The sequence below is a fragment of the Lepidochelys kempii genome, chromosome 10 (genome assembly GCF_965140265.1).
Source record: "Lepidochelys kempii isolate rLepKem1 chromosome 10, rLepKem1.hap2, whole genome shotgun sequence".
NCBI classification, from domain to species: Eukaryota; Metazoa; Chordata; order Testudines; family Cheloniidae; genus Lepidochelys; species Lepidochelys kempii.
Genome location: NC_133265.1, coordinates 38,420,551 through 38,433,700, shown reverse-complemented (window position 1 = coordinate 38,433,700; position 13,150 = coordinate 38,420,551). Strand labels below are relative to the sequence as shown.

At 46.1% G+C, this 13,150-nt stretch overlaps 1 protein-coding gene across 5 annotated transcripts in view; it reads right to left on the bottom strand.

The window, feature by feature from the left end:
• The window catches only part of CRAMP1 (cramped chromatin regulator homolog 1), a 121,823-nt gene that overhangs the window by 94,063 nt on the left and 14,610 nt on the right, over positions 1-13,150 (bottom strand). For all 5 annotated transcript variants that reach the window (XM_073362971.1, XM_073362970.1, XM_073362972.1 and 2 more), the window contains exons 3-5: positions 12,169-12,362; positions 11,001-11,154; positions 7,649-7,732 (exon numbers count right to left, since the gene is read on the bottom strand). In XM_073362971.1, coding sequence (XP_073219072.1) covers positions 7,649-7,732; positions 11,001-11,154; positions 12,169-12,362 — 432 coding nt within the window. The remainder of the gene's footprint in view (positions 1-7,648; positions 7,733-11,000; positions 11,155-12,168; positions 12,363-13,150) is intronic.

Here is a 13,150-nt window from a genome sequence, read left to right as displayed (position 1 = left end):
ATTTTATAAATAATCCAGTCTTTAAAAGGAAATAAAAGTTGAGAACATTCTACATTTAGTTCCCACATCCCACCAGCAAAGCTATACACATAGATGCTACACCATCCCTGCTAGGGCACTGGTCCCACCAAAAATGCTTGAGACCAGACTGAATGAAACACATAGTGCAGACAGGGTTAAAGAAGTTGATTTATTTAGAATGCATCTTACTGAACAGTTAAAGTTTTTATTGCTGATTAAGACTGGTAATGTTTATTCATTAAGTATTTATTATTATATAAAGATTTAAGGCCCGACTTGGAGAACAGCATCATCCCAGACTCTCATTTTGGAGGCACAAATAATGGCAGATGCAAGTGATATAGTTTATATATTTAATTGCTTGATTTTCAGGAACCACCAGGTAGCCAGATATATAAATCACATGTATTTCACCTGTAAAACTGTGGATGGTTCTTAAAAAAAAAGAAAAAAGAAAGGACAGTTACTTACCTTCTTGTAATTGTTGTTCTTCGAGACGTGTTTTTCACAGCCAGTCCAATCAGGTGTGTGCGCGTCGCATGCATGGTCGTCAGAAACTTCTTCCCTCAGCAGCTCCCATTGGGTCAGCTAGCAAACCGCCTGGAGTGGCGCCCTCATGGCACTCAATATATGACCCTGCTTCAGTTCCTTCTTGCCGGCTACTCCAACAGAGGGGAAGGAGGGTGAGTATTGGAATGGACGAGAACACCATATCTCGAAGAACAACAGTTACAAGAAGGTGAGTAACTCTTTTCTTCTTCGAGTGTTTCATGTTGATTCCAATCAGGTGACTCCCAAGCTCTCCCATGGGGGTGGGGTTGGAGTTAAGGAATCACTGATTTGAGAACCGCTCTGCCAAAAGCTGTGTTGTTTCTAGAATGCTGGATGATGGCATAGTGGGTGGTAAACATGTGCACCGAGGACCAGGTTGCTGTTCTGTAGATCTCCTGGATGGGCACCTGGACCAGGAAAGCGACAGACAAGGCTTGAGCTCGTATCGAGTTGGCCGTAATAGCCAGGGCTGGGAAGTTGGCGACGTCATAATAGGTACGAATGCAGTCCGTGATCCAGGAAGAAATGCATTGTGAGGAGACCAGAAGCCCCTTCATCCGGTCTGCCACTGCTACAAACAGTTGGTTTGACTTTCCAAAAGGCTTTGTGCGCTCGGTGTAGAATGCTAGCGTTCTCTGCACATCTAGTGAGTGAAGCATCTGCTCCTGTGCAAGAAAACTGGTAGAAAAATGGCAAAGAGTCCTGTATAAGGTGCCACAGGATTCTTTGCCGTTTCTACAGATCCAGACTAACATGGCTACCCCCTCTGATACTTGGTAGAAAAATGTTTTGGCCAATGTGGAATTGGGATACCACCTTGCGCAGGAAGGCTGGGTGCAGCCTGAGCTGTATTTTGTCTTTGTGGAAGACTGTAGGGGGGGCAGAGGTTAACGCTTTTAACTCTGACACCCTCCTGGCTGACCAGGAATGCCATCTTCCATGAGAGATACAGAAGGAAGCATGTAGCCAGTGGCTCAAATGGGTCCCCCATAAGCCTAGGTAGGACCAGATTGAGGTCCCAAGTAGATGGATGGAACTGTGGATATAGCCATTCCATGCCCTTAAGGAAAGGGGCCACCATAGGGTTGGCGAATACCAAATGACTTAACTCTCCCGGATGGAACACTGAGATGGCCGCGAGGTGTACTTTGATGGATGATCCGGCCAAACCTTGCTGCTTCAGTTGCAGTAGATACTCCAGGATGAATAGTATAGATGCCTGAAGCGGAGGTACGCAACTGTGCTCACACCAGCACAAGAACCTTTTCCACTTAGCTAGGTAAGTGGCCCTGTTGGAAGGTTTCCTGCTACCAAGCAGTGATTCTGTGCATTGGAGCTCCATTGGGTTTAGCCATGAAGCTTCCAAGCCATGAGATGTGGGGACTGGAGGTCCGGTTGAAGCGGGTGGCCGTGGTCCTTTGTGATCATATCAGGGAGGAGTGGCAGCTCGATTGGGGTGTCCACTGACAGCTCCAGAAGCATGGTATACCAGTGTTGGTGTGGCCATGCAGGGACCAGCAGAATTACCTCCTCGTCTCTGCTGATCTTGAGTACCACCTTGTGGATGAGTGGTATCAGAGGGAAGGCATACAGTAGACTGTTCCCCTAGGGTAGCATGAACACGTCTGAGACAGAGCCCAGATTATGCTTTTGGAAAGAGCAAAATATTAGGTCTACCCGGGAAAACCTCCACCTTTGGAAGATGGAATGTATGACGTCCGGCCGGATAGACCAGTTGTAGTTGCAAAACAACCTGCTGAGGTGGCCTGCAAGCTTGTTCCGTACTCCTGGGAGATAGGAGGCCTCCAGGTAAATGGAGTGAGCTATACAAAAATCCCACAGCTGGAGAGCCTCCTGACAGAGAGGGGAAGAGCGGGCTCCGCCCTGCTTGTTTATGGTGGTAGTGTCAGTCACCATGGCCATGCGCTGACCTTGTAATCTGGTATGGAATGTCTAGCAGGTTAGTCTCACCACTCCGAGATCCTTTATGTGGAGGTTCAACAAGGACAAGTGCAGAGTCCTGCTCTTAGAACAGAAGAATCCCATGCACTGCTACAGACTAGAGACCGAGTGGCTAGGCAGCAGTTCTGCAGAAAAGGACCTATGGGTTACAGTGAAGGAGAAGCCGGATATGAGTCAACAGTGTGCCCTTAAAAAGAACAGGAGTACTTGTGGCACCTTAGAGACTCAATTCTTGTTGCCAAGAAGGCTAACGGCATTTTGGGCTATATAAGTACGAGCATTGCCAGCAGATTGAGGGACATGATCATTCCCCTCTATTTGACATTGGTGAGGCCTCATCTGCAGTACTGTGTCCAGTTTTGGGCCCCACACTACAAGAAGGATGTGGAAAAACTGGAAAGAGTCCAGTGGAGGGCCACAAAAATGATTAGGGGACTGGGACACATGACTTATGAGGCTGAGGGAACTGAGCTTATTTAGTTTGAAGAAGAAAAGAGTGAGGTGGGATTTGATAGCAGCCTTCAACTACCTGAAGGGGGGTTCCAGTAATGGTCTCAAGTCACAGTGGGGGAGGTCAAGGTTGGATATTAGGAAAAAATATTTCACTAGGATGGTGGTGAAGCACTGGAATGGGTTACCTAGAGAGATGGTGGAATCTCCTTCCTTAGAGGTTTTTAAGGTCAGGCTTGACAAAGCCCTGGCTGGGATGATTTAGTTGGGGATTGGATTTAGCAGGGGGTTGGATTAGATGACCTCCTGAGGTCCCTTCCAACCCTGATATTCTATGATTCTATGGAACAGGATCTCGGACTGCGACCACCTGCCCTGAGTCTGTAGGTCTCCTAAGTGGGCCTCCCAACCCAGATCTGACGCATCCGTTACTAAGGTCATGGACGGTTGAGGGGTGCTGAATGGGACTCCTTCGCAGACCATGCGAGGGTCCAACCAGCAGCCTAGGGTATTTAAGGCTCGTGCCGGTACAGTTACTACTGAGTCAACTGTCTCAACCTGGGTGATAAGATGAGGCAAACCATGCCTGGAGTGATCTGAGCCTCAGCCTGATATACCTGACCACACAGGTGCATGCCGCCATGTGTCCAAGAAGACTGAGGCATGTCCTCGTGGTTGTGGTGGGGTATCATCTGAGAGTCTGAATGATGTCTGACAGTGTTTAGAATCTGGTCTCTGGTAGTATGGCTCTTGCCTGAACTGAGTCCAACACTGCCTCAATGAATCCTATTTGCTGGGTGCGTGATAATGTTGGCTTGTCCACATTGAAGAGGAGACCTAATCTCTGGAATGCATCTCTGACTAACCAGACCTGGGACTCCACCTGCTCCCTGGAGCACCATTGCAGTAGCCAGCCATCGAGGTAGGGATACACCTGCCTCTTGCAGAGAAAGGCCATGACCACAGACATGCACTTGGTGAACACCCTAGGGGCTGTTTATATCCTGAATGGGAGCACTGTGAACTGATACTGTATGCAGTGGATAACAAACCTCAGGAAACATCTGTGGGCTGGCCAAATGGCAATATGAAAGTAGGTTTCTTTCATGTCAAAGGCAGCATACCAGTCCCCCGGATCCAGGGAAGGGATAACTGCGCTCAGGGAGACCATGCAGAAGTTCAACTTTACCATAAACTGCTTGAGTCCTTGCAGATTTGAGATGGGTCTGAGACCCCCTCTTTGCCTTGGGGATGAGGAAATAATGTGAACAGAATCCCTTGTCCCATAGCTCCTGAGGAACCTCCTCCACTGCCCCTACGGCGAGGAGAAATTGTACCTCCTGGATAAGGAGTTGCTCGTGAGAGGGGTCCCTGAAGAGGGACGGGGAAGGGGGGGTAGAAAGGAGGGGAGGAGCAGAATTAGAGAAAATATCCCATTTCTACTGTGCGAAGAACCTAGCGGTCCCATGTTATATGAGACCATGCACGGTAGAAGTGGGGTAGATGATTCAGAAAGTGGAGAGAAGGATCTGGGATAGTGGCTGGTACGCCGTCCTTGGGCGTCCCTTCAAAATCCTTGCTTGGATCCCAACAATGGCTTGGTCGGGCCCTGCCCCTGGCCTGAGGGATGGTTAGAAGGTCTATGCCTATTGTTCCTGCCCCTACAGCAGTAAGTATCTTGCTTTGGGCAGGGCTGGTATTGCCTCTGCTGCTGCTGGGGTTGAGGCTTGAAGGGCTCTCTCTGTGTAGCAGGAGTGTGCATCCCCAGAGATTTCATAGTTGCCCTCAAGTCTTTTAGGCTGTGAAGCCTTGAGTCTGTTTGGTACAAAAACAGCCTTGTGTCCTCAAAGGGAAGGTCCTGCAGGGTCTGCTGAACTTCCAGGGGAAGCCCGGAAGCTTGGAGCCATGCAGTTCTCCTCATGACCACCCCAGAGGAGATGCTACATGCTGCAGAGTCAGCCAAGTGGAGGGAGGCCTGCAGAGATGTCCTGGCCACTGCCTCCTCGACCAGAGGTGAGAACTTCACCTTCAACTCAGTGGGGAGCAACTCCTTGTATTTGGACAGAGTCCCAAGAGTTAAAATTATATCTGCTGAGGATAGCTGGTTGGTTGGCTAGCCTCAGTTGTAGGCCCCCCACAGCATAAACTTTCCTGCCAAAGAGGTCCGTACATTTGGCCTCTTTAGCCTTGGGTCCCGGTGCCTGTTGCCCCTGGAACTCCTTCTCATTCACCGCCAAGATCACCAGGGAGCAAGGGTGTGGGTGGGAGAATAAAAACTTGTATCCCTTGGAGGGAACGAAGTATTTCTCTCCACATTCTTGGCGGTGGGCAGAATGGAGGCTGGAGTCTGACACAGAGTATTATAGTTGTCGTGAATAGTTTTAATGACTGGCAACGACACCTGGAAGGACCTTCTGGGGCGATAATGTCCACCATCCGGTCCTCTGACTCAATGATTTCCTCCCCCTGTAGGCCCATGTTACGGGCAATGTAGTGGAGTGGGTCCTGGTGTGCCCTGTGGTCAATGGGCAGATGACCTGAAGCTGACACTCCTGCCACAATCTCATCAGGCGAGGATGACGAGAAAGCAAGTGGGGATACAGGGTCCTCGTGGCCCTCTATGTGCCCACGTTGCCCCTGGGTTGCATTGGACTTGTCCATTGGTTCGACACAGTCAGATGTGACCTGGGCTATGGGTGGGTCTGGAACATACTACCCTGTAGTATGAGGAGGCAGTCTGGATAGGGTCGCCTCTGTAACCCAAGGAGCAGGTCCATCCATCAGTAACCAGGAAGGATGATGTCCCAATGCCACCAACCTAGAAACTCTTGAAGGAGTATCCTGGGCCTGATGGAAAGCCCACGGCATCCAGAAGGACCATTGCATGGCAGATGGCCACTGTGGCTGCAAGGCCGACTGTGCGTGTCTCTGGCGCTTATCCGACCTATGTTTATTGTACCACGAGTAATAGGAGTCGGCCTCAGAGTCAGAGGATCCCAAGGGCGATGACCACAGTGGTGCCGACGATCCCTGAGCCGGCGGTTGGTGCCGAGAGAAAGAAGCCGGGGATCGGAGCTGCGACAATCATGTTGGGAATCAGTGCTGGCAGTCCCACTACCGAGACTGGTGCCACATGTACGGTGCTGAAGAACGGCTGTTGTGCTTCGGTGCTGTGTCTAGGTGCCAGCCCAGCAAGGGTGTTCGCGATCGGTGCCAAAAACCTCGGTGCCGAAGACACAAATTGTTGAACTCCCGGCACTAGGCAATCTTGTACCAAGGCCAGCGCCGGGCAGTGCTGCGGCAATGGAGACCGGGAACAGTGCCAGTCCGGCAACAAGGAGAGCCTTATCATTGCGGGCTTACCTCTAGATGGCACCCATCTAGGCGGTGCCAGAGGCGTCTCTCTAACAGCAAGGGGCTGAGGTGCAGTAATTTCTATAAGCTCTTTGGCAGCCTCAAAAGTGTCCGGGGTGGAAGGGTGCTCCAACGCCTTGACCAGGCACTGCCCTGTCAGAGAGTCACGGAGTGCCAGGCTCAATGGTGCCACCTGGCGCGCTGGAGTCAACAGCACAAGGTCTTGCTGCTTGGAAGTCGAGTCCTTCCTCTGGGGCAGCAAAGTCTCCCCGATGGTCTCAATCTCTGAGGAGAGCGCCCTCTGTCCGCTGCCTTATGGCGCTTGTGGGCCATCGGAGATGTTGACCGGTGCTGGGGCGCTGCTCCTTGCTGTGGTGCTGGGGATCTTCATTACCAAGGGTGCCTCACAGCGTAGTCCTTCCTTGGTACCGATTTGTGGACCGATGCCAGAGCACTCTGCACCAAGCTCGGGCCCGGGCCTTGGTAGTCAGGTGCTGCTGGACGGAGTGTGGCTTCCATTAACAACTGCTTCAAACAGAAGTCGCATTCCTTTCTAGTTCTGGGCTTGAAAGCCTTACAAATCTTGCAGTGCTCAGACTGATGTGACTCCCCTAGACACCTCAGGCACGAGTCATGGGGATCGCTATTGGGCATAGACTTTCTGCATATACCGCAAGATTTAAATTCCTAGGCTTGAGGCATGCCCCGAAGCCCAAGGTGGGATGAGGGGAGAAAGTATAGACTTGGTGAGTGGGATCAAACTACAAATAACAATTAACTACTAAACAAAAACAGGGTAGGACTAGGTAATAGGCTAAGGGAACACTTGCAAGCAAAATGCAGTTCCAATGCTGCCACAGATGGTAAGAAGGAACTGAAGGGGGATCGGGTCAGCAGGGTCATATATTGAGCACCATGAGGGCACCACTCCAGGGGGCTCCCTAGCCGACCTGACGGGAGCTGCTGAGGGAAAACGTTTCCAACGACCACGCATGCGGCGCGTGCACCCCAATTGGCATTAACGTGAACAAGCACTCGAAGAATAAAATAAAATCAGGCCTGTGTTTTCTGCATTATCTGCATAAAGAAAGCTAAATAAATATTATGTTAAAGAAAAATGGGAATCCCATGTGACTGGCCAAAAAAATTCTTCTAGGGAAAAAAATCCCTTAAGAAAGCTACACTACACAGAATTGCACCAATACAACAGGCAGACATTTTGAAAGCAACCAAAGCACAACAGTACAGGTCAAGCCCAGTCCTCACGGTAGATTCTAGAGTAAAAGAACTAGAGGAAATTCATACTCACAGCCCCCAATCTTCTTCCTTAGTTCCCCATAACAGACTAAGCCATAAAGCTCCAGAGAGGATTTTTTCAGACCTTGAGAAAACACTGTAAAACAAAATAGGTATCAGGCGAAATATGAGACAGAGAGCGCCCTCTCTGCAGATATGCCACTAGCTGCAATAGACCAAGTAACTTTCCTTAGTGAAAGGGACAAAAATCCACATATTTAACAAATACACAAAGATCTCACTGCAGATAGCTCTAAGTCCTATTTCACAGTAATGCTAAATCAGAGGAGTGCATGTATTTCATAGCTATGACTTTATATCTTGGAAATGCAACATTTTTATACAAGATCAAAAACTTAGAAGAGATTTCACAGAATTTTAACAAAACGTTTCAGCAAAATGAACTGAAGTTAGAGGTGACAATTTGCTATTACCCCACAACTTCATCACCACTCAAGTTAGCTGTCTATAACTATAATCAAATTAAGTTTCAAGACACATTGATGCCTTCTAGAAAACTCAAATATACGTACGTCTGTGTGTTGAGTCACACACACACTTGAGTTTTCTAGAAGATATCAGTACATTTTGAAATTTAATATATGTATTTTTTCTAAATTTTGGGTCAATTTCTGTAATTTTTTCTTCCAACAACAGAATACATTGGTGTGGGCATTTTATTTGTATTGTGGTAGCATGTTACAGCTTATATCCACAGCTAGTGTTAAAGAAAACCCTTTGGCATACAAATCAGACCAAGAAATATTTATACCTGATGCTGCGGTGACCATTGCAATTCTCTTTGATTTGCAGGCTACAAATAAGTCCAAAATTCAGCCATATGCATTTTCACCAGTACTCAAGTTTAGCCACATGCTCCTCAGATTCTTAAGCCTCTACACTGGCAGCTAAGAAGCTTTCATACCTTGCAGATTTAGGTATTTTACTTTCATTTATTCATTTCTGCTTATCCAGACCACAACTGACGATCTACTTTGGAAGGACTTCTGAACTTATATGCACATAGGCTTCTTCCAATGCTGAATTTTCAGGGTCATTTATTTTTAAATTAAAAACTAAGGCTTGTTTGATCTCACAAACTGTGACCATCTTCTGTGTATAGAGGGAACATTCGAAGAATACCTATGCTAACTGTGCTTTACAAATGGAAATCATCTTAAAAATCCTAATCTTAAGGGGCAAGACCAATCAATTTTTAAAGGGATTTTACTGTAGAGCCTTTACATGCTGTTTCTGTTTTCCGAGAAGCATGCTGTAACACATGCTAAAGAACTACTTTCATTTGCAACTGGTCATCAGCACTGAAAAATCTTATCTATCTCTCTCAGACAAGCACACTTCTTTAATAAGAGTAGTTGTAGCTGTAAAAATTAACGGGATGAACTGATTGTGGGGATGATGGCAAAAGTTAAAGAACTGTTTAAGGGCAAATGTATTTAACCACCTTCTAGATGTAACAATATATACTCCTGAGGGAATTCTGCGCTACTACACACACGTAATTAATGAGTCACGCATCTTTTTAATTTTTTGCGCAGAAAAAAAAGGCCTCTGCTGAAATGTTGCTGCAGTTCTGCCTTTTGCCCCCCAGATGGTGCTGTGGCAATAGAACAGCGGCAGCTCCCAGCCAGCAAGGGAAAAGAAAGAGCCTGCCTTTTTTGCAGCACCTGTCACGCCAGGTCAGGAAACAGACAGCATACGGTGCTGGGCGGTCAGACAGGGGCTCATAAGGGCCAGTGGGGGAGGACAAACTGGGGCAGGGGCTGAATGGGAGTGGAGGCACAGGACCACAGAGGGGAGGGAGGTGCAGGGCCACAGGGACACATGTGGGGGAGGGAGGACACGTGGTCAGGGGGTGCAAGGACACATGGGGTACAGGAACATTGGGACAGGAGCAGATGTGCCTGACTGAATGGGAGAGGATAGGAGTCAGCCAGGGTCTGCATGGAAGAAGCTCCCTCCCAATCCCGCCCTGCCCCCCCAAAAAACCTGTTCCATACTTTTCCCAACCATACCCAACAACCCTCCAATTTCACACCCAGGCTCCTTCCCAGCAATTTACTTCCCTCTCTCTCAGTTCCTCCGTTATCTTTGACTCCCGCAAGTCTCTTCTGAGGGGTGCAGGAAATGTGGTTCTGTATTGTAGTTTAAATGAATTATTACTCGAAGTTCTGTATTAATATGCCTAGTAAAGAATCTATTTGTTAAAAAACATTTCCTGAATCTTTTTTGTTGTCTGTATTGTTAAACATAGTTGCTGACAGGTATTTTGAAATAAATGACCAGAAATAATTGAAACTGGTGTGATTATACTGTGTTATTTTGACAAATAAAATATGCAGAATTTTGCAGAATTTTAAAATATTGTGTGCAGAATTTTTATTTTTTTGGCGCAGAATTCCCTCGGAGTACAATGTACAACTACAATACAGGATCAGTAGAATATGAAAACTAAGGGGACCTGTACTTGCTGCTCAACTTGCTAATATAAGAGGCACTCCTGATTAGTTCTTTTGAATGTTAAAAGATATTACAAGTTTGGAATTCACACACTTTGCAAGACAGATTTTTTTTAAGTCCATCATCTAGACAAGGTTACCGGCAAACAGTCCTGGACCCTAGTTTCACTAAGTACATACAATTCAAGTGAATTCAGAACTCAGTTAGTACTAATTACTATCACAGGTATGAATCACTATTGCCAGTTACTTGGCTATCTGGTTTCCCCACCACTGTCCAACAAGGGGGAAAAACACATACATTGCGTAGGATTACCTTGGATTGTCCAATCAGTGAAATAAAGTAACTTAGACGTTTACTGAGTATACAAGTGCAAGAAAAGTTCACCATTTTGGCCATATGTTAGCATGCAGACTAATTTGCTTCTTACTGGATTTTGCTTGACCCAAGAAGTTAGGAACACCGAAGTCATGATTTGCTACAATGCTCTGGCTGTCTATCATCGCAGTCAAAACGCTTGGAGCGGTGACATCCAGGATATGTTGGAAGATACATCTCTTTAATCTGGCTTTTTGCTGATTAGGTCAATAGTTAGATGAATATTTATTATAGGTGCATGGGGTTAGTAACAGAGGAATGGTCTTGTTTTCTAACTGGAAAATATTTTGTTTTAAATTTGTGAGAGTGAGCCTATTTGTGGCCATGACAGGTACAGTACAAGGTATTCAGTGATATCTTAATAGTATCTGATATTTATTTTTCTTATCTTCACCATTCCTGTGCTCTGAGATCATATTAAAAGACAGGGCTCCAACTCCCACCAAAAGGAATACTCATCCCAGACCCTGAGCTGGTCATGGAATCCACTCCCACTGCATACTCACCATTATCAAAATCAATATATTTAGAGATCTTGTGCCAGGTGCGGTAGTAGAAGTGCCGGACCTGCTCTTTGTTCTTCACCATGCTTGCTGGTTTACCTTTCTTCTTGTACTTCAGGGCAATGTTGTTCTGAATAGCTTCAAAGTCCTTCCCATGCTGAAAAAGTACAAGATTCAAAACCAATTAAAGAACAAAGTACAGAGGATAAAAAGGATGAGGAATCCCATCTAATGACACAGACTATCGTCTTCTGGACTTTATGATCTAGCTAGGGCTTTTCCATTTCTCCTATCCAGTTATAGGCCTGGCCAGATCCTGTTTAGGAGTTTAAGACTGCATGACAGCCGATGTGAGAGGGTTGTTCTTTGCCAAAGAAGTTTTCCATTTCTAACTTCTATAAAAAAAACTCTATAATAAAGAACTGAGGTTATGCTGCCGTGTAAAAAAAATAATGCAGCACAATTGTATACATTTTATTTCTGAAGGTTGAGATGGGGGCACCATATGTATTTTTCCCCACTGGAAACAATTTACACTACTTTTAAATTGTGCTTTTATTACAGTCATTTTGTAAATGAAAATAAAATACTAATCACATGATTTCATTGTCAGGGCTTGTGTGTTCATTATGGAATGCTCACATCTTGCTGAGGATTTAACATTTTGTTTTTTCAGGCAGATGGAATAAAATAGAGAAATGGCCCTATCAATGCACAGGAATGATGCAAGTTTGTTCATTACATCTCGAGACAGGCACTTTATTTTAATAGACAACCTCAAACATGTACAAATTCTATGGACAAGGGAAGAAAACAGGAGGTTTGGGGGTTGCATGCATATAGTAAACTGATTTCTTCTTCTAGCTTCACAGTGCCTGATGATTTTAAGCAGATAGCTTTGGTTCTGCCTCAGTGCAAGAAGATGGACTTGACTTCAAGATCCCTTCCAGCCCTACCTTCTTATGATTCTATGGTTCACATGCATTGTGCAGCCAATTGTGCTCACTTGTATACAGGATATGTGCACATACAAAACCAATCTGAAATGTCATCCTCTACAAACTCCCAAATCAAGTTTTCATTTAAACATAAAACCAAGCCAGCCAAGCATGGGCTCCATAAGAAGCACCAGGCCAGCTGCCTGCCTTTCTTCTTCCATATACAAACACACCTCATAAAGTCCCTCAAAGAAGGTATTCTTGTCCTCTGTGCTCCATGATTCCCACTGACGTCTGACCTTCTTTCCTTCCTCCTTCTCTCCACTTGAGGTCCCCAGGCTCCTGGCGGCAGTCTTAGAACTCCCAGCAGGAACACTGGGAGGAATTCCTGATGTGCTACCAGATGAGGTCCCTCCATTATCTGTCCCTTTAGACAACAAAAGTGAAATTAGAAGCATTGTGAGAGGTCACATAAAGGGGAAAAATCCTAGAGAATTAAAAGAAAATATCTGATTTCTTGACTGTACCATGTTTTCCAAGGTTTTCACCTGAAACACATTAGGCAGATGATGAGTTGCTGAAAGCTATGAAAAGCAGCAGTATGCCTCAGCAGGAGGGTTAGCAGGCAAACATAATGAAGGCTGGAGTGGGTCAATTGTACATCTCCAGAGAGATGGAAGATAGGTGAGAGCATCTCTCTTCAGAGGTGCTAGAGGGATGATGCAAGCTGCAGTCCCTATACTGGTATATAATAAAAGTACATATGCCCTGGCACAGCTGAAAAGAACCTAAACACAATGTTGAATAGTGATGTGCACATGAGTAATCCACTGAACTGAGGGCTGCAAGATCCAGCTTTAAAACTCAAAACTGCAATACCTCAATTGATTAAAAAAGAAGCACTAATAAATGATCACATCATTCATTGGAGCAGTGTTCTCAGTAATCCCCTCTGCTGTACATAAAGCAGTATCTTTGGAGTGTGATGACTCTGAAGTTGTGAGCTGTATCTCAAAGACGAACAAGCCCCCCATCGTCAACACCCAGTCGCATGTTGGTCTGACTGCTCTCCATAAACACAACTGCCTGTCTGGAAGCAGCACCCTTGTGCTTAGGTATACTTAGATATTTTTGAGGTCAGGCTTGACAAAGCCCTGGCTGGGATGATTTAGTTGGGGATTGGTCCTGCTTTGAGCAGGGGGTTGGACTAGATGA